At 48.1% G+C, this 24,350-nt stretch overlaps 1 protein-coding gene across 6 annotated transcripts in view; it reads left to right on the top strand.

Annotated features, from left to right (window-relative positions):
- Nucleotides 1-24,350, top strand: part of RPH3A (rabphilin 3A) — a 159,750-nt gene that overhangs the window by 70,772 nt on the left and 64,628 nt on the right. For all 6 annotated transcript variants that reach the window (XM_075898755.1, XM_075898759.1, XM_075898758.1 and 3 more), the window contains one exon: nucleotides 18,151-18,294. In XM_075898755.1, the coding sequence (XP_075754870.1) occupies nucleotides 18,151-18,294 (144 nt within the window). The remainder of the gene's footprint in view (nucleotides 1-18,150; nucleotides 18,295-24,350) is intronic.

Genomic DNA, 24,350 nt, shown 5'->3' on the forward strand with positions numbered 1-24,350 from the left:
AGAAGGCTGTAGTCAAGAAGGATGAGCTACTTATTTTCCTCTGCCACTGGCCATGTAAATTCCATAGTTTTATCCTTTTGGTCCTGATGCCAGGAGTTTAGCTTGCTTTGATTTGCCAGGTACTTTGGTAGCACATAGGCAGTGTTTGTGTAATTGGCCTCTCCCACTCTGTTACCTTTTTTTCAGGATTCGTGAGTGTGTAATTTGCTCTGTTTCTCACAGGAGTCTTAGCTGTTCTGCTGAATTGTGCAGCAGGGGGGAAATGTGTTCTGGGGAACCACAGAATTGTAAAGCCCCGGAGTCTTCGCAAAGCCTTTGTTTTGTTAATGAAGTTCAGTGGAATATACGCATACAATAATGACTTTAAAAAAGATGTCTTCTGTATTGATTGGAAAAAAAATGCTCAGCAAAATTTGACAGCTAATGCCACACCAGTATGCTGATTGTGTTGGTATCCAAAATGGAGAGGACGTGGCAACTCAGCAAGCTTTATGGAAATTGTTGCTGATAAACTGCAAAAATCTATCATAGCTCTGCTTCTGAGCTGGACTAGGAAGAGTGTCATTCTGTTTTTTTCTTGCAGCATAAATTCATAGAAGTCTGTCTCCCCTCCCCCTTATGCACCATGCAGATTGTCGGCAGCTGCTCATTCTGCCTCCATTGGCACGGAGGGTGTGAGCAATTTGTATTGCTGCAGCTACCTCACCGGTGGATCCCCCTAGACTGCAGGCTGCTCAGAGCTGAGCAATCCTGCTGCTCTCTCCTTCTGTAATTGGAGGGGATAGGAAGAGTTATTAGACATGTTAAAGCTGAGACAAGGGCTGGGTTGGATACTGTGGCTGTGCAGTAGGAGACGCTAACCATTTCACAGAGACTTGCACCATTGAGACCCTGCTTACAGCATCTGGAAGGAGCAGGATATCTAGCATGTTTGGCAGCAGGTTCTGCTCTTGGTTACCAAAGAAATGGGTGGAGCCCAAATCTTGACAGTGAATTCCCCCCAAATGTTCAGATTCAGACCTGAGTTCTGTGATCTGACCCTTCTTTGTAATGTACCGTAACAAGAAACTTGTAATAGGGAACAGGCTGAAAACAAGAGGAAGTATTTCTTTACACAATGCACCGTCAACCTGTGGAACTCCTTGCCAGAGGATTTTGTGAAGGCTATGACTGTAACACAGTTCAAAAAAGAGCTAGATAAATTCATGGAGGATAGGTCCATCAGTGGCTATTAGCCAGGATGGGCAGAGATGGTGTCCCTAACCTCTGTCAGAAGCTGGGAATGGGCAACTGGGGATAGAGCCCTATTCTCTTCATCGTTTCTGGGTCAGCTAGCATTAGCCACTAATGGAGGACAGGATACTGGGCTAGATGGACCTTTGATCTAGCTGTTCTTATGAGCTGTCCCCAATCCAGATACCCTTGGAATTTGGAGCTGTTCTGATTCTGATCCAGATATCAAAGTTTGGTTTAATCTCTAGAGGGAATTGAAGTCCCATTACAAAGGGAAAATAAGTAGCTTCCAATACATGGCTGTTAGCTACAGTGCTCTGGGCCCTATGCACACTGGTTTGCTGCAGGATGGAGTCCAAGGCTCTGCTTTTTGACCTATAAAGCCTGTACCTATCATAGAATACTAGGACTGGAAGGGACCTCAAGAGGTCATCGAGTCCAGTCCCCTGAGTAGGACCCAGTGCTGTCTAGACTATCCTTGATAGACATTTATCTAACCTACTCTTAAATATCTCCAGAGATGGAGATTCTACAACCTCCCTAGGCATTTTATTCCAGTGTTGAACCACCCTAGTCCAGCTCAAAACTTTTTCCTAATGTCCAACCTAAACCTCGCTTGCTGCAGTTTAAGCTCATTGCTTCTTGTTCGATCCTCAGAGGCCAGGAAGAACAATTTTTCTCCCTTCTCCTTGTTACACCCTTTTAGATATCTGAAAACTGCTATCATGTCTCCTCTTGATCTTCTCTTTACCAAACTAAACAAGCCCAATTCTTTCAGTCTTCCTTCATAGGTCATGTTCTCTAGACCTTTAATTATTCTCGTTGTTCTTCTCTGGACCTTCTCCAATTTCTCCACATCTTTCTTGAAATGTGGTGCCCAGAACTGGACACAATACTCCAACTGAGGCCTAATCAGCACAGAATAGAGCGGAAGAATGACTTCTTGTGTCTTGCTCACAACACACCTATGGGTACGTCTAAACAGCATTTAAACACCCATGGCTGGCCTGGTGTAGCTGGCTTGGACTTGTGGGGCTTAGGCTGAGGGGCTGTAAAACTCTGAGTAAATTTTCAGTTGTGGGCTCGACCCTTTCCCCGGGGACCTTGGAAAAGAGGAAGGCCTCAGAACCTGGGCTCCAGCCCAAGCCCAGACATTTCCACAGACATTATTAGCTCCACAGTCTGAGCCCAGTGACCCTGCAGTGTGACCCAGCCACAGCCATGCAGCAGGGCCTTTCTTCCGGGGGCAATGTACAGGAAATCCCCAAGGTAGGAATGGGTTGTGTTCCAAAAGTCAGTTTGTAAGCCAGCTGTTTGGAACTCAGAACACATTTTGCCATAGAAACAATCTTTTAAGTGGCAGTGAGGTTCCCGGGCTGGCCCACCAAAGCTGGTTTAACCCGTTATTGTAGCTGAAATACTGTACGTTTGCAATGCAAAATAGTAGAGAGAGTTTTTCATTTAACCTTGAGTGCTGGTGCTTGAGGAAAGGCAGGTTTAACTAGAGGAGAATGAGGAGGTGGGTGAAGATTCTGAAGGGGACTTCTGGGCATCCCCTGGCTGCCACCCCTGCCCTCTCCTCACAGGCTCTGCGCCGGCTCCTGCAGCCGGTCCTCTCCCCTGGCTGCCACCTCCCTCCGTAGAAGCTTCTCCCATCCCCCCCTCACTGGAAGGGGGTGGGCAATGTGTGTGTGGGCAGAGGAGCATGGGCTGGCAGAGGAGCAGGGGCCAGCCGGCGGCTGGAGAGAAGCGGATGGTTTCCCTTCGAAGTGCCACTTCTCTGCAGCCACTGGCTGCGCGACTGCCCCCTGCTCCTCTGGAGTCCTCGGGCCAGCGCTTGTGCTGCTCACCCAGCCTGTGCCGCTTGCCTGCACCCTGGAAGCCTCCAGTGCATTTTGTGTGTATGGGGGGATATTCGTAAGTCAGATGATTGCAACTCAGAGAGTCCTGTACCCTGAGTGTCTTACCTGTCTGCCTGAGAAGACTGCATTTTTCTGTGCTCTGTCACCAGAGGTAGAGCTGGCCAAATTACTCTCTCTTTTTTTTATGTAGTTTTTCCTTAGAAAATGCTGTTTAGTCAAAGTTGAAATGTTTTGCAGAACTGTAGTAGTTTCAACAGGAAAAAGTCCTAACTGAATTGTTACAACTTTCTCGTTCCAGTTTGGTTGGATTTTTACACTGTGTAATAATTTATAACAGTTTGATGTTATTGGAATGAAACATTTCAACCTTATCAAAGAACCAAAAAAAATTTTGGAATTTTTGTTCCACCGGAAAGATCTGAATTTCTATTCTTCGGTTAGGAATGTGAACGACTAGTCGACACACTAGTCGACTAGTTTCTTCCTCCTCCCCTGCTGCCTCTATCAGAACGATGCAGGAAGGGTGGGAAAGAAGAGCAGGGGGTGCTTCAATGTTGCAGTGCTGTGTGGAGCGTGGGGTCAGACCTTGGGCTCAACATGGTACTGCCTCTTGGAAACACCACGTTCAGCCCAGGACCAGCTGGGGAGTCCCCAGCTGACTCCGGGCTCCATACGGTGCTGCCGCTTTGAAATGCTATGGAGGACGTGGGGCTAGCAGGGGACGGCTTGAGTCCCTGCTGGCCCCATGCTCCCCGCAACACTTTTGCCTTTGAAGTGTAGCAACAGCCATGGAGCTGTTACTACACTGCAAAGGTGGAAGAGCTCTTATTGACTAATCGAATAGTGGATGCAAATTGCATCCACTATTCAATTAGCCAATTAAACTAAATTTAACATCCTTACTTTTGGTTCTGATTCAGAATGGAAAGAGTCAAACATGTCAGAACTTTCCAAGCAATGGGATTTCTGGTTTGTGAGCTAGCTATAGCCATGGTCAGTGGAAATGCTTGAGTGGGGTCTGTGTAGTTTGAAGGGGAGGAAGCAGCTGCCAATGCATTGTCTTACAGAACCTCTGAACTAGGGATGTAAAAACTCATGTAATAAGGTAACCATGTAATTGCTTAAAGTCCTAATGGTCACATGCAGCAGGATCTGCAGTATCAAGCTTAATTAAGCTTTGTACTGCAGAGTCTGCAGTGAAGCTTCCTGTCTGAGAGCTGAGCTAGCGAGGGCTGCTGGTCCCGCTCCTGGGGAGCCAGCATGTAACCTGTGGCAGGGGGACAGGACAGGCCTGCCTACAGCGGGCCACATGGGAGCTGCTCTACTGATTAACCAGAACCGGTAAGCATTACCTGTTTAGGTTGTTGCTTACTGGTTAACCGGTTAACCTTTCACATCCTTGCTTTGAACATGGGGATTCACCTCTTGCCCCCTGCATTTGCAATAGCCAGTGGCTGTTGCCTTCCACAGCATGCTGCAAAGTGCACCTCTTTCTCTAGGGCTATGGGGTGCATTGACAGGTGCTGTTGGTTGGGTGCTTTTGTGCGGCTTAACAGGTTTAAGGTTTGCTTGTGCTGCATTGGTGGCAAAGGCAGTTAGGTGCCCTGGTTAGGTGCTCTCTTTTCCGCATGTCCTGTATAACCCTAAATAAGTTAGTCAGCTAGTTTGAGAAGTTTGGCAGCTCTAGGCTCTTTAGGGAAAGACTCTGCTAGCAAGCTGGTTTCCCTTGCCAACAAGTGCAAGTGTGTTCTGTACTGAACGTAGGTGTTGCTGTGCTCAGTCTCAGAGCAGGCCCCAAGATTGAGTTCAGCCTTGGCTATCTCGCTCCCTGAGCTGTGCACCTCCTATTAACTGCACTTGGGCTTTGAGGGTTGAGTCAGTTGCACGGTGCTCAGCAGCCTTCAAGTCTCTCCTCCCAGCTGGAGGACTACCTGTAGTGTATGTCCTAGAAAGTCTGTGATGGGGCGATTGCACTGCACTGGCACGTAAGGAGTTAAAACAGCTCAGGGAGAGGGCTGAGGGTGAGAGCCAATCAGGGCCCAGCTGGCCCCTATAAGAAGGGCTCCTGGATAGGAAGAGCTCACTCTCACTCCAGCTCTGTAGGGAGAGGGACCTAGCTGCCAGCTAGCTGGGATACCTTGGACAGAGCAGTGCTGGGAGAGAGGCAGGGAGAACCAGCAGACCTCAGATCTGACTAGACCCCAGGGTGAGACCCAGTGACAGGAGCCTAGGGAGGTAGTAGGGTTGCAGAGAAGCAGCCAGGATAGGAAAAGGCAGCAGGCCTGATTAATTGGCCAGTTCAGACAGCAGTTTGTCCGTGAGTGAAGGGGCTAGATGACATGTGGCAGGGGGTCATTGAGGCAAGTGGTGGCTGAGGGGTGACGGGGTTCCCTGGGAGGGGAGGACTCCAGAATGTGGACCGTGCCAAGAGGCAGTACCCCGAGGGAAGGGCCCAGCAGTCTGGGAGGGATGCAGAGCCTGACAGGAGTGGTGGACAGACCAAAACCAGTTAGCAGTGGGTGAAACACCCCCAGGAGAGAGTGCTCTGAGGCTGGACTAAGCAAATTCCTGGACTGACCAGCAGAAGGTGCTGTGGCTGTGAGCCTGACCCCACTACAAAGGCATTAGCAGTTCAGGCAAGAAATATGGTGGGCATCATAAGGAGGCATTAAAGTTCAGTAGGATTATTCACTCTCCATTAAGTGGTCTGATAGGACCTTCACTTTAACCCACTAGTATGCAAAGATTCCTAAAGCCTCATACATCCCTGAGCTTGCAATACATAGCTTTATAATAGGGCTTGAAATTCAAGGTAGTCAGTGGAATATTTAATAAAATGTTGACAGATGTTTTCTTTGTAGACCTTTCCTCCCTCCCACTCCCAACACAGGGATGAATCTGTGCTTGTTTATTTTGCAAATGCAGCAAAGCAGCTAGGAAATTGCTGTGCAGAAATTGAACATAATTGTAATCTCTCCTGATGTGATACGGGCAAGTGAACTGGGAACTAGAGAACAAATCTCTGTCATCCCCTCTCTTAAAAGTCCACTTGTCCCTATCATTAGCTCTTACAGTGCAGAGCAGTAATATACACAGGTAACATGGTAGTCAGTATGTCTACAAACTAAAATAACTTGTGTAGCGCCCCCTCTCCACCTGGTTACCTTCTTTTAGAGCCAATCTCCTTTCAGGTTCGGATGGATAGGTCTGGGTTCTTCTGGATCCCGCCACCTACTCAATTTTATTCTTTCTGATTGATGTACTTGGCGGTGCCTCCACCCCCCTCACTCCTTCCTAGCAGGGTTGCCAGGGCAGCTTGGGAGGAAAATTCTAGCCCAGGATAATCCCCACGTATTCGCCAGATAGTTGGAGACTCCCAGAAAATAACACAAACACATACACTATAATAAACACAATTATATTAAACAGGAGACAATTATAACAGAACAGGGTAAAACATTATTTTTAGGGTCACCGGTGCCCTGCAACTGTGAAGTTAGTGTCCCGTTGGTACGCGTACTTTGTTGGGGCCCTTGATGACTGTTGACCACACAATCCTTCTCTGCAGAGGTTTAGCAGTGGGGCTGACTGGGTCCAGTACAGCCCAAAGGACTCACAAATGGGAGAAGGCAGCAAATCCCTCCACAGTTTAATAGGCTGCAGGTAATAAAATCCCCAAACAAATTCCCTGACTTACTAACTAAAAATTGGTGCACTCACACACTCCATGAATGACCTCAGGTTGAGAGATGACTCAGTCTCTGCAAAGGGCTGCTCTCTTCTCACAGGGGTCCTCTTCAAGCAGGAACCAGGCTGCTTCGGTCCCAGAATTTCCCCTCACCGTGAAGGGGTGCAGGGCTCAAGATGCAGACCACACAACTGCACCAAAATTCAAAACTACAGCCTCCCAGCCCAGCCTCCAGACCCACCCAGCAGGCAGCAGCCCTGAACTTGCTGCTAGAGCCCAGCTGACCATGCAGTGACTCCCTCACCCAGGGAGCTGGAGAGCCTACTCAGCCTGGCTGGGGAAGCCTCCCAGCAAACTCCACAACTGGGAATCAACAGTGGAGACATAAACCCAGCTGAGGGATCCTGCCTTCAGGTCTCTAGAGGCCAGTTCTCAGGGGGAACCCTGCATGCAGGCCTGGGGCTTACTAGCTCCCACACACTCAGTCCTCCCCTTTTCCTGGCTGGCTCCAGACTCCCCTCAACAATGGTCTCTCCTTCCCCCTGGGAGGGGCATCTCACTCCCTATGGGTTGCCGGGCAGACTCTGGCCCTGGTAGGGAGGGGGAGCCAAGGCAAACTGAGAGTGCCTCTCCCTGAGCTGCCAGCAGACAAAGCCCCGGGAATCCAAGCAATCTCCTTGGGGGTTACACTTGGAAGCACCTTTTTGTTTTAAATAGGATGTTTTGAAATGTTAAGGAGAGTAACTAAGAAAAAAAATTCAGACAATGAAATTTTATTCAGGAAAATAACTTTGTGTACAGGGATACTATGTGACAAGAGAAGGAGGCCCGTGTTTTCTTACAGTTATCCTAACAATTAAGGAAAAGAACAGTGTATAAAATGTAACTGGATCATTTGCTTAACTTGAAATTAAAGAAAAAGTTTTGAAAAGGAAATTGCTTTTCTCTATATGAAAGAGGCCTTCCCCTCCTCCCTTTGTAAGTGTTAATCTTTACTGTCAATAAATTACTTGTCACCCACATCCCTGTTAAATTTACTTTTTGTGCTATGCAAACTGCAATAGAAGGACCTGCTAATCTAAAAATGTGACCTTCTGAAAACACTTTTAGGTAGTGTTTGGAAGGCATATCTCTATTTGCATGATGTCAGTGCAGCCTGAAATAAACGCTGCATGAAGAATTTATTACAAAGCCCAATTAAAGAACTGGATTCCTCTTGGTTGGTGTGGCACAACTTCTGCCCAGCTACACCTTTTTCTTTTTGACAAGGGCTTTCACAGATATTGGGACAGGTGTGCCAAACCCTCACACCTTCACTTTGGTTTCCAGAGTGGGAATCGGTGTCGCCAAATCTGACTAGTTTAATCTGATTAACCCAACTTTGCCCCTTACTATAGGGCTTCACATGATATTCAGGAAGTAAAATTTGCTATGGGGATGATGGAGTATCCTCCCCACTCCCATGTCCTGTAATCTAGAAGGTTCTCAAAACTGCAAATCCAGTTCTTGCCCCAGCTCTTTTGCTGATTGCTCTTTTAAAATTTCTGTGCTCTTCTCAACCCTGATTATTAGCTGGAGTCTTGTACCGTGATTTGGAGGCGAATGAGCATTCACTCATTTCACAGGTCCGATCACTGAAGCTATGTGTACACACCAGGAATAACTGACATTATTGTGAAGTAACATAGTCTGCATCTACACACAAGCAGTTATTTCAACATTGTCGAGTTGGAGGACTGCTTACTCCGACTCCTCATTGTACGAGGAGCAAGGGAAGTCGGGGGAAGAGGGCTCTGTCTTGAAATAACTGCTGTGTACACATTGCCAAAAGTTGAAATAAGCTATTTCAGCGTAAACTATGCAATTAGTGTAGCTCAAGTTGCGTAGCTTATTTCGAGTTTCTCCCTACTGTGTAGACGTGCCCTGAGAGGTTGCACAAGCTCACATTAGGGAGAGCTGGGACTGGAATCCTTGTCTGTCTCCGACTTAACACAGAACCAAGTATCATCTATGTTAGCACACAGATTGTGTGTTGCTTTGTGTGCTGGAGTAGCTCTCATGGAGAGTGATGACTGATTATTTGGAGGTGGGTTTCTGGAGCTATAAAATTTGCCTTGGTTTTGGAGAGAGTCAGTTTGGCCAGTTGGGCTAGTCCCAGCTATAGAAGATCTAGTTAGCCTGGGACTAAAGTGAGTTTGGAATAAATAAATATACCAACATCCTGGGAAAGATTTTTGACAGATTTGCTGTACCTCTGTAGAGGGTGTGGGAAATGGTTTATGAGAATCTTTGTAACTGAAATTATTTCCGGCAGGACCTAAAATTAAAAGAAGTCTACCACTTTTGTCTGTTTTTAATGCTCTTGGGTCTCTTTTTGCCTCTTCTCCCTTCATAGTATGGGAGGCTTCAGTCAGTAGTTTCTATGCATTAGATTGATGTGTGTGTGTAGTACTGAGGAAGTGTACAACAATCCGGCATGCTGTTACCCTCCTGTGCACACTTGGTACAAATAGCAATGCAAATGGGGAGATTTGCTTTACATGTAAGCAGAGCAGACAGTTGAATTCTACATACTCCCTCCATAGAGACTGCAAGAATCCCTTATGCATCAATCAAAGCCAGTTATTTCCCCCCTCTCTCTTTCTTTTAAAAGCCTTTGCACTGATGCATATGTGAGGATTTTTTGTTCTAGATTGTTCACTTTTTGTTTAACAGCTGTCAGAAATAGCAGGAAAACTTAGTCTAATTTCGAAGTCACATTATAATTAAAGCTTTCAGTCTAATTGCTGCCTTCAATCTATCTCGTGATGGAGTGTTAAGCATAATGAATTGGGCCCATATGCAGAAAACATGCACGTGCTTAATTTGAAGTCCCATTGATTCCGCTGGGACTATTCAATTTGCTGAATGACAAGTATGTGGTTAGTGTTTGCAGGATCCGGGCCTCAGTCACCAAAGGGCCAGCTTTTTAAAGGTAAGTTGTAGGTGCCTGAATATGCAGGAAGGTGCATAGGCTGACTCTTCTAAAGTTTGGTTTCTAGATGCTCAGGCACTCTTGAACATCTAAGTGCCTACCTGCATCTCCCGGAGCCTAGAGACCTTTGAAAATTTTACCCTTGCCGCCCCCATCCTGCAGGCAGTTCTGTCTGTACAGACCCCCTGTTACTGTGTCCAGAGCTCCTTGACTGTGTGCTTTTTGATAGTCTGTAGCTCAACAGCAGGGTGGATTTTTCCAGAAGTTCCATCCCTGACAAGGACAAATGGCTCAGTTCTGGGGGCAGGACCTTCATAGAGAAGTTCCATAAATTGTAGCAGAGAATGGTAACCCCTGATAGAATTTTCCAATCCACCTGTATAACTCTATACCAGGGATACAAATTTCTAATTTCTGTGAGCTTTGAGAATAACTTCTACAGCATCCTACTGGTTTGGTGTAAAGTTTTCAAACGTGCCAAAGCCCCTTTGAGAGTGACTGAAAATGTTACCCTTCCTCTGCCCTGTTCCATTCCACAGGGTTTTTAAGCCTTTAAAATCTGGAGTCCCTCTGTCTCAGGACATTCCTGTGCCATGGCAATGGAATACGTTGCTCGGGACTGCTTTTGGCAGCATGGTGCTGTGCTGTGTTTTAAATGAACTCGTAACCCCATTTTAGGCCTGAAGTTCCTCAAATGGAGAGGGACGGGGACTGAACTAACTGCATAATAGATGCAGCAAATCATCCTACAAATGAGAGACAGAATGGTGGAGTCTCATCTTCTGCCTGTGATGTTACTGAGCATTCAGAGCTGGTGAGGAGAACATTCAGAGGAATGGGTTTGGTTAGGATGATGTTATTTACTGTTTTGTAAGTGTTCCTGTCATTATAAAGCAGAAGAATGTCAAATAGAGAAAAGTAAAAGGACACGTCTTACCTCCAAGGGCTTGATCCCCGAGCCTGGATTTTATTCCTTTAGTGTATTTCAGGCAGGGCTCTGGTGTACTTTTCAAAGTAGTTTTTCCCTAAAGTAAATCTTTTCCTGGAGCTGTGCAGTAGCATAAAATGGGGGTAAACATTCCATGCAGCACACATGAGCTAACAAGCACAGGGTTACAGCTGGCTGAAGGGCAACACCTCTATTTTGCAGCAACTTTTGAAGTGTCCCCACTGCAGTGAAAACAAAATCATTTGTGTGTGTGAGCCATGTTCGAGTCTGTGCTCCACCTAGTTCAGAGTAGTGTGTTTTCATCCAGATCACTTTGATTTAGAGAGAGCAGGGAAATTAATCTGGGTCTCTCGCCACTTGTCTGTCTCGCTCAACTGAAAATCTTTCTGCTGATGGTGACATCCATGAAACATTTCCAGCTTTGAGGAAATGGAATATTTTGACAAGATTTCATTTCCTCAAATGTTCCCAACAGCTCTATCAACAATACTGTCTCACATTTCAGTCACATGTAAGATTGAGCAGTAACCCTCATATTAGAAAGCTGCAAACAGGGCTTTCTTCTGCTTACCGTGCATTGTGTTAGATCTAGGGTGATACGTTTTTCTGAGGTTGAATTTGGATATTTTAGTCAGTGATTCTAGGGTTGCCAGATGGTTTCAACAAAAATACTGGACACACTTGACATGACATCACAATCGACATTCCACCTTATTTAGAAAATACCCGACATTTCTATTTTCTCAGTGTGTTTCCCGAACAGAAAGCTCAAATACTGGACTGTTTGGTTCAAAACCGGATACCTGGCAACCCATGTGATTCCCACATGTCCGTGCTTTCAGAACAAACAAGCTTCTATTACAGAAAAGCCCAGGTTTTTAAAGGCATTGAGACTAGGGATGTAAAATGCCATTAATCTGGTTAACCGTAAACATGGTGGTTAACCGATTAAAGGGGCTGCGGGTGGGGGGCACTCTAGATCTGTTGGGCTGGTGCAGCCTCCTCGTTTGCCGAGGATGGGCTGGAGTCCCCCCCCCCCACCATAGGCAGGAGTGTCCCCCTATTCGCAGTGGCCTGGGTGCATAATAGGCAGGCACTGCTCTGGTCATCTGGAGCAGCCCCTGTCCGTGACAGGCTCTCCTCATCCCCTCCCAGGGCTGGAGCCACCTCCTACCTGTGGCCGGCAGGGAGCTGCACTAGCCCCCGCTGGTTAATGGTTAACTGGAGCCTGGAAGCATTATCCATTAAGGGGGCTGCTTACTGATTTTTCACATCCCTAGTTGAGACATTGCTATACTCAGCATTGCACTGCCTGACTGATTTAGGAGTCTTTAAACAAAAATCTCATTTTCTGAAGGAATTGAGGCACTTGGCATTAAGAGTCAATGGGATTCAGGTATTTAGATTTTAAGACTCCTGGATTAGTTGCTGCGCTCCCTATCACAATGCCTTAAAGCTGAGTCTGACCGCCTTCTGGGAGCTGCTGAGGGCTTTTAAGTCCTGAGCCAAGTCTACGTGAATGAAATGTTCTGAAAATGCCCCCGGTGTAGACAAGACTGTTGTGGGACTCTGCATGTCCGGGGGTGGGAAGCTCAGTACATTGCAGGAATGGGCCCTCAGCCTTTTTGATCTGCTGGTTGCCAACTATCTGGGACCCACAAAGGATTATGATAAAGCCTTAGTAGTCTAGAGCAGAGGAGTCCAGATATGACCAGTGGGCTGCATCTGGCCTGCCATGCCACCCTGGCAGAAGCCTGAGGCACAGAGCAGCCAGCCACTTCAGAGCAGCCTCATACCTCTTTAAGCAGCTGGCTGCTCCCTGTGGCACTCTGCTTTGGGCATCGGGGGCAGGGGGAGGCTTTGCAGAAACCAGCCAGTGGGAATGAGAGATTTTGTTGGGGACAGGGGCAGCACGTGAAGCCTCCGCCTTCTCCCGGCGACTGGAACAGAGAGCCACAGGGAGCAGCCAGTCATTTTGAGCAGCCTGGGCTGCAGCTGGTAGGGAGACCTGCCTCAGGATCCTGCAGGGCTGCTGACTGGGAGCCACCTAGGTAAGCACCTCCTGGCCAGAGCCTGCCTCTGGCACCTCACCCCAACTTCCTGCCCCAAGTCACCATCTTCTCCTGGTCCAGGTCATCATCCAACCCTCTGCACCCTTCCTCCCCTTCTTTCCCAGGTCACAATTCCTCTCCCCAGACCAGAATCCTTTCCTGCACCTGTATGCCCCTCCCAGATCCTGCATCCCAAGCCCCTGCCCCAGATCACAATCCCCTCCTTCACCCAAACTCCCTTTCAGATCCCACACTTCCTCCTGCACCCCAGTCCCCTACCCTGAGCTCCTTTCTGCACCTATCCTCTATCCCAGACCCTGCACCCCCTCCACAGAAAAGTATGCCCCTTGATCACATAGTAAAATATTGGAGTGCCCCCTCTCTCCTAAATTATTGCCCACTCTTGGTCTTTAGGACACTCTGTGCTTATGGAAGATTCATCTTTGTGAGAACTGATACTTGATTAAAAAGGTCATGTACCATGGTGGGTGGCTGACTGGATTTCAAGAGGAAAAATGGCTCTATGCAGAGTTTTTAACTTAATATCTAATTATGATGCTGGCAATGTCAAGGAAGCATTGCACAGCAGTCTTGTGACTGAATTTTTTTTTTAAGTTTTGCTTTTGCTAGTCACTGATCATATCCCTCCTCCTTCCTCCTCCTCTATAATCTTCACAGTGGGACCAATGTGACCGGAAAATGAACTGCTATGAAATGGGTTTTCATTTCAGAGCAGTGGGTTCAGTTTGTGAAACCAATTTTGTTTTTCCAATGATTTCCGCCCATGTCACAAGACAAAGCCATGGAGGCACATAGGGAGTTGTGACGAAGTGGGGATTGTATTCATGCTGTTCACTTTGTTACGTTACTGTGTGATTTCTACTGTCCTCTACTCTTCTGTAGTAACTCTGCACGTGTGTGTGTGCGTGTGTGTGCGCGCACTTGCCTCTGTTTCCCTGGGTACTGCACTGGAGCACAGATGGGGATGAGAATTTGGGTGTGACTCTCACTGAAGGGAGGCTGTCCCAGGCTGCCCAGGCCAGCAAAATGGTGCAGGCTCACTGTCACATGAGCCTGGGAGGGGTGTGTGCCCAGGTGACACCTTTTGCCCAGGAAGCTGGACAAAGGAGGAGGTGGAGCTGCCTGCAGAATGGAGACTGGTAGCTCAGTGTATGAGTTAGCCTCTGCTACCTTAGGATACAGGTAGAGGGCCCAGGGCCCTGGCTTTGGGCCCCCCTCTACACAAGGTGGATTGTACTGGCTGCTTCTGGTTCCTGTGCTGACAAGTCTGTTCTATGCTGTATCCCCGTGAACTAATAAACCTTCTGTCCTACCTGCCGACTGAGAGGCACATCTAGATGCGGCTGGAGGCCCGGGGCCCAGTGACTCCCCACACCTCGGTGACAGGAGTATCTTTAAAATGCCTCTTGCTCTTTGTCACGTGTGACCATTGTGCCAGGGGAATCACGTTTGGAGACACAAAAGGAAACTTACTTCAGGGATGTTTATATATTTCAAATTAAAAAAGTTTGGAGGAGGCTGGAGCAAGAGAGAGAAAGAGGAGAGTAATTTTGACATGGCACACGATGGTACAGATTGCATAGCTAAAGCAGAATTAAATTAGGCAGATCTGTCTCTCATCTTCTAATAAGGTCCCCGGGCAACTAGGCATTGTTTGGAATTGCTATCATGTTGCTCATGGGTCTGAACTGGGGTCAGCAAATGGAAATGTGCCATTTCTTTGTGGATGCATACGAAATGGGAATGAGAATTCACTCAGCCTGAATTCTGGGAAAGAATTACCAAGCTTATCATCTTGCAGTCAGTTAGTTTTGTTTTAGTTAAGCTAATGCAGGAGTTCCCAATCTGTGGTCCGCAGGCCCTTGGTGGTCTGTGATGGTACTGCAGGGGGTGCATGGAAAGTTTAAAAATAAGTCTCGGGCCCACCGAGGTGGTTCTGATCCTTACTTTTCTTTTTTCTTTTTTTCTTTTCCTTTGCTTTTTTTTTCTCGCCAAGGGAGTGGGATCCATGAAGTTTTAATAGATTGAAAAGAGGTCTGTATGCTTGAAAAGGTTGGGAACCTCTGAGCTAATGCATCCAACTGCCTTAACCCATTGTGTGGGGAGGGGGCTTTCCTGCTTTCAGTTTTAGCTTCCTCGTGCCCAAAACTGTGGCTACCGTGTTGGATGCCAGGGCTCTAGAATCTGATAAGTAGCAAAGGATGTATTGGAGAAAGTATTTGGCTGAGAAAATCTCAGCTCTTCTGCATGGGTGGTGTTCCCAGAGCTTGTCATGGTACTTGAACAATCAGTGCTCTCTGCAAAAGAAACCATGTTTCCTCTGTAGACTTCAGGCTGTTGTAATCCAGCTGTTACCAGTGTGTGGAAAAGGGGAGGACTGGAGAGAGAGAGAGAGATGGGGGAGGTGGGGAGGGAGGGTTAAGTAGGGACACAGATTCCCATCTCTCATTTCAAATTTCACCAGCCAGTTTTACAGCTGCTGATACAATTGGATGGAAGCTACAGATGACTAATGTGGCAACTGATGTTTGCTTGCTGGCCCTTTTAACTTGAAGCAGGAAAACTAGTGAACTGCTATTGGAAGGGTGGTAAAGGCAAGTGTGTGAGGTAGTATGGTTCTAAAAGTGAAGTAGGGTCCTTGGAGTGTACATGAAAGTCTCAACCTAAAAGGTTTGGCTTTCCCATTGGCATTCATTGTGGTGATTTCCGCATACCCAAATGTATTGTGGAGACTGTAGTTTCATTCATACTGAGTTTACCGTGAATTGTCTCTTACACTCAGTAGCTGGATGTAATCATCTAATAAATTATGAAGATGAAAGGCTGTAAGATCCATGCCCTAATGGACTATCTGGGCCTCATTCTCTGAGGTGCCAATGAATCTGAGCTCATATTAACTTTGTTTGGAATTATGAGCACTTGTGCAAAGAATCAATCCCCAGAGGAAATGGCATGCCGAGAAATCTATTGCCCGAATCATTTTCCTTCACTTCCTTCCTGGAAGTTTGGCTTATTGCAATAATGCCCTATGTGGAATATGCACTCTTTCAAATTGAAATTTTCCATTATCCAGAGCCGGCATGGATCTCCCCAATTTTGGGAACCAAGATGTAGTCTAGTGATTTGGATGTCTGCAAAATAGTATACACCAGTGGCCCATGAGAGTCCTATGCGTGGCTCACAAGACATTTTGTTCACCATTTTCCCACATGCAGGGTTGCCAGATTCCTCTGGTTTCTGTCCATCTATTTTTTTTACTACAAGTATTACTAAAGTGATGTGCATGTAAAGTAAGGGCACGTGAAGTGAGGTGCTTGCTGATTGTACACAGTGTTGACTGTGAGAGCCATGTGCTCCCCTCTGTATCCAATCACAGTGCTGCTACATTTCAGTTGGCACCTCTCTCCACCCCCTGCAAATTCTAGGCACACAAGGGCAATTAGCAAAACTAACCTATCCTGGGAGACTGTTTTGGTTACAACAAATCTTGCAGCCCATTGAGATGGAGGAAGGCCACTCATGTGGTTCCTTCAGTAGCCTCGGTTGCCTATTGCTGGTATGTACTGTGGTGACTGTGCCTACATACCCTGTTTGGGATGTTGGCCCAGGTTGTGTGCGTGGGTGAGAGATGCTGGCCCCATTAGCGCTGAGCTTTATACAGGCAGTCCCCGACTCCGCAGTTACGAACGGGGCTGCCCCAGAGTACACGTACTGCGGGACCTTGCGGTCCTGCCGCCCGTGTACTCTGGGGCTTTCTCTGCGTCTCCCTGGTCTGCAGACCAGGAAGACACAGAGCAAAGCCGTGGAGGGAAGCCGCAAAGGGAAGCCAGGAAGCCGGCAGCAGAGCAGTCCAGGAGCGCCTGGGCTGCCTCGCTGCCCGAGCCCCCCTGCGGCTTTGCAAAGCTGCGGGGGCAGTGGGGGGGGCTCGGGCAGCGAGGCAGCCCAGTTGCGCCTGGACTGCTCCGCTGCTGGCTTCCCCGAGGCTTTGCAAAGCTGTGGGGAGGGGGGGGGCCTCGGGCAGCGGGGCACCCCAGGCGCGCCTGGACTGCTCCGCTGCCAGCTTCCCCGAGGCTTTGCAAAGCTGCGGGGGGGGGGGGGGGGGGCTCGGGCAGCGGGGCACTCCAGGCGCGCCTGGACTGCTCCGCTGCCGGCTTCCCCAAGGCTTTGCAAAGCCGCGGGGGAAGCCGGCAGTGGGACAGCCCAGACGCCCCGCGGCTGTCCCGCTGCCGGCGTCCTCAGAGGCTTTGCTCCCCGTCTCCCTGGTCTGCTGACAAGGGAGATGGGGAGCAAAGCCGCGGAGGACCCAGGCGGCGGGACCGCGGTGCGTCTCGGTCCGCCGCCCATGTCTTCCTGGTCTGCTGGGGTGGGGGGGAGGGGGCGCAGCTAGTACGCCCCCCCCAGCAGACTAGGCTTTTCTCCGGACGCCTGTGGCAGAGCAGCTGGGGCGCTGCCAGTTGGTCCTGCAGTGCCACTGTGGGCGCTACTGGTCCAACCCAGCCCCCAGCTGCTCTGGTCCTGATTCAGCCGCTGCTGGTCAGTTTCAGCAGCGGCTGAATCAGGACGCCTGGGGCAGAGCAGATGGGGTGCTGCTGGGTTGGTCTAGTAGTGCCGAGGAGCGGCGCTACTGGAGCAACCCAGCAGCACCCCAGCTGCTCTGCCCCAGGCGTCCCCAAGTCAGCCGCTGCTGAAACTGACCAGCGCTGACTACAGGAAGCCCGAGGCAGAGTTGCTCTGCCCCGGGCTTCCTGGAATCAGCTGCTGATCAGTTTCAGCAGCAGCTGACTTGGGGACGCTTGGGGTTCTTAAGTTGATTCTGTATGTAGGTCAGAACTGGCGGTCAGTTTCAGCAGCGGCTGAATCTGGACGCCAGTTCCGACTTACATACAGATTCAACTTAAGAACAAACCTACAGTCCCTATCTTGTACGTAACCCGGGGACTGCCTGTACTGACAAACAACAAGGAGACAATCTCTGCTCACACACTAAGAGTTGGACAGGACTCCACAGGTCAATGGGGTGGGTGGGAGAATGAAGTAACGAACAGAGCTTAGCAGAAGAATGAGTGCCTCTGATTACCATTTGCCTAACCCATTCCAGGCGGACATGATTTGTAGGAGGTAGACTGTAAGGTTGCACTCCATGAATTTTGATAAGGAGTTTTCACTATGCATGGAGATTCAACAAGTGCTTGCAACCTATATATGGGGAGAGAATTGGTAAACATGAGAGAATTATAACAACTGCCCTCCATGTGCCAACTGTTTGCATTCTTTCTCTTCTGGGATACCTGTTTCCAGAGGGCTCTGGGCCCTGTACATGTATAAAGTATCTTTCCTCCCGCTATGTCTCATTGCCTCTGACTTCTTTGCAGACTCCCTGCTGGATGGTCAGTACGTGGAAACCAGCCAGAAAGACTACGGAAAAATGAAGAGCTGACAGATGAAGAGAAGGAGATCATCAACCGAGTAATAGCTCGAGCAGAGAAAATGGAAGAAATGGAGCAAGAGCGTATTGGGTAAGGAAATTACATTGCCACTCACTCCATGGAAGTGACAAGATGGTAACATGGGTCAGCGCATGGGCTTCCCTTTTTTTCTAAGTATTGGATTCAGAGCTGTGGTATGATGATCATAGGAGAGCCCATTTGATCTTTACCGTACAGAACTGCTTCTGCTTGTTACATGCTACCCTCTCTCTCCTTCCAAAACCATCTGAGCCCAGACATGTTTCATGCTAACATGACTTTGCCCATCTTAAATGTCTGGGTAAACTGAAATCAAATCTTCCGTTAGAAGATGATTGATTCTCCAAAAGTGGCCCCTACATTTTGAAATCCAGTTTTAAGATCTGTTTAGATAAACATCTATCAGAGATAGTCTAGATGATGCTTGCTCTTGTCAGGGGACAGAACTTTATGACTTCTCAAGATTAGGGATGTTAAATTGTGTTTAATCAGCTAATTGAGTAGTTGATAGAATTTCCAGTAACTACTCGAGTAGTTGATAAGGGGGAAAACTGCAGAGCCACAGCAGGGTTAGCTCCTGGTCCCGTGAGCTAACCCCGCTGCAGCTCTGCCTTTTAAATGTATTAAGAGCCTGGCGTCTCTTAATACATTTAAAAGGCAGCAGCGTAGCAGGGGGATTGGGCGCAAGCTGGGAATCAGCTGATTCATGGCTTGTGCCCGGTCCCTCTGCTACACCTCTGCCTCCTCTGCCCCCCTGTGGAGACAGTGCTGTCTTTTAAGCTGGCTCCCACTCTCCCCACCCCTTACTGCCTCTCTCTGATTGAGGTAGCAAGGCTAGAGGAAGCAACTAGTTGAGTCACTACTCAACTAACCAATAAGCACATACTTAATCAGGTAGTCAACTAGTCACTTACATCCCTACTCAAGACCTCTTTCAGTCCTATGATTTTGATATAGCATGGGCCCATTTCTGCAACTTTTCCTAGCCCCAGTATGTCAAAGTTTCAGCTCAAGAAGCTGCTGGAAGAGCAGAGCCTGTAATTAACACAGGCTTCACTGCAAGGGAACAGAATCTAATGGGGCTGATTTGAGTTCTGTTTGCTGCTGATATGCTGGGCTGTCCAGATAAGTACACACTTGTGGTATGTAGAAGGACGTCCATGGTGTATCCAGGTTCTGTTGAGACTGGCTGTATGAGATACTGGTTCAGAGTCATCCATCTGTTCTAGGGTAATATACAAGAAGAGTCTTGCTTTTAGCTGAGGTGTTGGAAGGTATATTGTCACACTACAAAGCAATAGGCGTCTCTGCCTGCCACAGCTCTGTCACATGGTTGGTATTGGCCATTTGGTTTATGCTGTTTGAGTGAAGTCCTCAGTCTTGATTCTCTCAGCATCCCTGTCAGTATCTCTTGTGCTCCTTTCATTAGTTGGTGGACTCTTCCTCTCCTCCCTGGTTTTTAATCTCATTTAAATGGCAGTCTAGGCTTTTTTGGAGGTCACAATGTAAGAACTTGCACCTGTGTGGGTGGTTGGTGGGGTGGATTGGACCTTGGACCTCTGGATCGGAAAGTGTGATTCTCTCTTACCTAAGCTAAAAGAACCAGCTCTGTTAGCACAAAGCCAGGAGCGAACTCTCAAACCTAAAGTTGTCAGCCACTAAAGGAGGACCGAGACCATGCTGAGTAAGCATGGAATACGGCTGTGTCCATGTAAACAGCTAACCTCCAGAACCTCCAAGATAGGATGTGTGCAAGATAACATCCAGCACCTCCTTGGAGGCAGCCTCCAGGTGGTCCTTGCCAGGCCAGAAACTGCTCTGTGTCATTGTTGCTAGTCCAGTTGCTCTATTGTCATTGCTGGCCAGGCATCAACGACAGAGCAGAATTTGGCATGCTAAGTTTTGTCCATGGACCTGAATCCTCTCCTCAGGTCAAGTGCTTGTAAATGGACTTGGGGTGCAGGGGAACTCTGAAGGCATACAGCATCTTACCATCCATCCTCCTTTCCTTTCCTTTCCCTTCCCTTTCCTGGGTTACAGAACTCCACCCGAGCAAATCTGCAGCAGCTGAAGGGTTGCTGCTGTGCCCACCACAGCTCCCCAATCAAACTCTTGCCTGATGATGTGGTGGAACATTGTTTAGCGTGCAAGGGGGTGGACCCTTGTGTCATAGGGGTCTGCATCCTGCCCCTTGTCCCGGAATCCACCGGGCTGCAGGTGCTCACAGAGAGGTCTATGTACCTTAGGACTGACTCATGACATTTTGATGGTGGTGAGGAAGGGGGAGGTTATTCTCGCAGTGCCCGTCTCCTCTCTGGGTCACAAAGGGAGACCCAGAGAGGAGCTGTCCCACTGAAAGAGGCCGTTTAGAGACAGAACCATTTGCTTTGTGTTTCTGTGGTTTAAAAAACTCCAACCTCTTGTGGAAGTTTTGCTCCGATGTCCTCACCATCCTACGAGGCAGTGGTCCCTTTGAATTGCTGCTTGAGAGATCACCACCTGAGCAAGTCCTGGGGTTGCTGGAGAGGATGGGTGTGTGTGTGAGGCGTCCATGCCCAGAGATACATTCCTACTTGCATTGGCTCCCAGGCCCAGTCAGAGGGATGGGATGGGATGGGAGGGGCAAAATTCTCTTGACTAATTATCTAGACAGCAGCAACTGCACTGCAGTGTTCTACTAGGGGAGGGACGGAAAATGCCTGCAGAGAATCTCTCTAAGCTGGCACTGCTGGCCTGGAGAAATCTGTTCAATAGGGAAAAGCCACTACAGCCTGTTGCGTTCTCCACCTAATTCAGCACTCAGATGGAAACTGTTATCAGAGCGCAGAAGTCTCGCCTCATTGTGTCCATTTGCTGCTTTGCTCCCCATCCACACTCCTTTGCTAATTGCGATAAACATTCCATTGTAACTTTCATTTATTTACTTAAGTGAGGCTGGCAGTTGAATTAGCCAGTTGATGATGTTGCTGTATGGATGATTGTTGGTCATGTGCACGGTGTTGTGTTCTACTGGAAAAATATAGGATTTAGAGGGTGTTTAAGGACTGAAGGGGGCATTATACTAGATAGCCTAGCCTGCATCACACTGACTTTCCTCCCGTTACTGCTGTGGTGGGCCCAAGAACATGTTTTTGGCTGGAACATCTTATTGAAAGAGACCTCCAGTTGGGTAAATCTAGACTGCTTTCCTCTTCCGAAAGAGGAAATGCAAATAAACTACTGATTAGCATAGTCTCATGCGTCATTTGTATATTTTTTTCCGACCCTTTTTGCAAATCTGTCAGAGAGGCTCTTCTGATGAGGACACAGATGCTGGTGCAAAAGCTTAGAGCCTTGCAAATTCGCAGATATCCACTTTGTATCCACATCCACAGATGCAGATATCCACAGCTCATTTTTGCGGATACAGATGTGAATGCGAATACACAGTGTGATCATGTATCCGCACAGGGCTTTGCAGAAGTCTTTGAAGGTGGTTAATTTTCTCCTGTAATTCAGGTGCTGAACTTCAGGCCGGCCCCAGTTTGCCTGCATCTGGCCCCTGAGGCTTGGGGCTCTTCCTTAGCATGGGGGAGCCCACGCTGTCACTCCAGTCCCCTGCTTTCACCTGTAGGGCTGGAGCACACAAAATCTATTAGTCTGGGCCCCCTTAGGCTGTGGTATGTGAGGAAAATGAGGAGCAATGTCTTTCTGCTTCTCCATCAGGCTATGTCAGTAAGGGTCTTTTTTATTTTTATTTATTTATTTATTTATTTAAATTCTCACTTGAGTGCAGCCCCTGAATGATTTCTCTGTGGGTTAGCGGCTCCAACCCCCAAAAAGCTACCCCACCCCTGCTGTAATTTAAGATAAAAGATACAGTTGTATAAGGATCCCGGAGATTTTTGTTCATTTGCAGGCTACTTCAGAGTAACAGCAACATGCCCGATTCAAAGAGGCTTGATTCAAAGACAAGCATGTTCTCTAGTACTGCATGCTCCCCTCCCCCAACACCCCGACTTTCTGTGGAATGCATGAGCAGGGGGAGGAGGGGAGATCAGAAGCAAATGGATCAAAGGCAAACTTCACAAACATACCTTCAAATGTATGCTAAAATACCCAGCTAGAGTGATGGTGGATATTCCACCTGGGAAAATTCACTTAAAATCACCCAGGAATAGAGCAACATCTCCAAGCAAAGACACCCGCCCCCCCCACTTTTTTTTCTTTTTCTTTTTCTTTTTGGCGTCAAAGGAAATTTTCCAGTTGCAAAATCTGTCACTTTTTGTCTCCTGAGCTCCTTGTGATTCCAGACCCTCACCTTAAAAGAGCATATTGATTTCTTGTCTTTACCATTTGTGATCTCTGCCTTTGTTTACAGTCGAGATTTGTAGTTATTGGCGTTGAATGTTTACAATAACTAACAAATTTCAGCAAGGTTGTACAATGTCCTCAGTAGGCAGGCTGGTTTTTGTGCAGTCTGGCATAACATATTGCTGTGTTTTGATGGAAACGGCTCTCTTCATAAGCTGGTCTTAACTTTTCACCTTCACTCTTCATGTTGCTGATGTTCAAACTGCACACGTTCTGCAGGGACTGCATCAGCGATCTCGTTTTTCTTTGTTGTTTCTCCTCCCTCCTTTGTTGTTTTATCCATTCATAGCCAGCCTTTGTTATGTTTCAATATGTGTGTAACTAGCTAGCATCCTGGTGGGTTTGGATCAAAGGTAGTTTGATGAAATGTGTGAGATTTTTTTACTTGCGGTGAGGAGTGCTTCCAAAGTGTGGCTCTTGCGTGGATAGAAATGAACGTCCCTGCACATGAAATAGTAATTGCAGGCATATAAAAATGGTGAAAGCCTAACAAAGGCCTCATTGAATCACACTGATATTCAATGCACTTAAACGTTGAATGTACCTTCGAAGTTCAGAATCATTCAGTATCTTGAGCTGAGAAGACTGGAGAATGCGGTAGGCAAGAGAGCCTGCCTGGGCCAGATTTGGCTTGCTAAGCTGGTTGATCCAGCCCAAAGCCACCCTGTTGCTCCTGCACCCCCAAGTCCATCGAGAGCAAAGTCTCCTTCCATCTCCAGAGGCACGCAGCGCCTAGAAGGAACCACCAGCTGTTCAAAACAGTTGGCTATTCTTCCAGGCACGGGGAAGTGGAGGGCAAAGACTTCACATGCTCTCCCTGATTGGCCTGGGGGTCGGTTTATGGGCGGGGAGCACAGGAATTCTCCTGGCCCTGCCCCATCCATCCGAGGTCCTGCCCCTTCCACTTCAGAAATTTGTGAAGTGGCTCCCCCTTCAAAAATTATTGTCCATCCCTGGTCTATATAGACATTATGCCACTACTAATCCTGCTGGGAACACATGTGTTTTAAAGTCTGAATAGTAAAACTAAAGTTAACATGGACGGTCAAAAAATGAACTACAATTTAATTTAAAAAAATTAAAATTAGGATCAAATGTTTGAGTCCCTTTTTTTATCAATGCATGCACAGCTAATCGCAAAACATGGCTCTCCTGCAAGGTTCGGCAATAATTTTTGAAGGGGGGGCACGTCACAAATTTCTGAAGTTGTCCTAAGCCCTCCCTGAAGGGATGGGGCCTTAGAAGGGGCGGGGCCAGAAGGCTTCCCATGCTCCCCCGCCCACATACCCTAATTGGCTTGGGGATGGAAGAGTGTGTGAAGTCTTTGCCCAGCTTGTGGTTCCCTCTAAGTGCTGTGCTCCTCTGGTGGCAGGCAGAGCCAGCCCAAGCTATGGGCTGACCGGATGATAGCCCAGGGCGCCGGATTGTAAGGGGCGCTGTGCGGTGCTGCCAGGCTCGGTGGGGGCGGGGCCGAGAATGCACCATGCGCCTGAGGCACAAGAATGAGCCCATGCCCAGAGGCGGAGCCACGCGCCTGGGGAACAAGAATGGCTCTGGCCGGCTCTGGTGTCGGGAGGAGACTTCATGTGCTCTCTGGTCACCAGGCCAATGAGCCTGGAGAGTGGGGGAGCAAGTGAAGTCTTTGTCCCCTGTCCCCCACCCCCACTCAGTCAGGGGCATGTGGTGCCTAGAGGGAACCACAAGATGTTTTGAACAGCTGGCAGTTCCCTCTGGTGCCACACGCCCCCCCCCTG

The sequence above is a fragment of the Pelodiscus sinensis genome, chromosome 15, assembly GCF_049634645.1.
Source record: "Pelodiscus sinensis isolate JC-2024 chromosome 15, ASM4963464v1, whole genome shotgun sequence".
Lineage (NCBI taxonomy): Eukaryota > Metazoa > Chordata > Testudines > Trionychidae > Pelodiscus > Pelodiscus sinensis.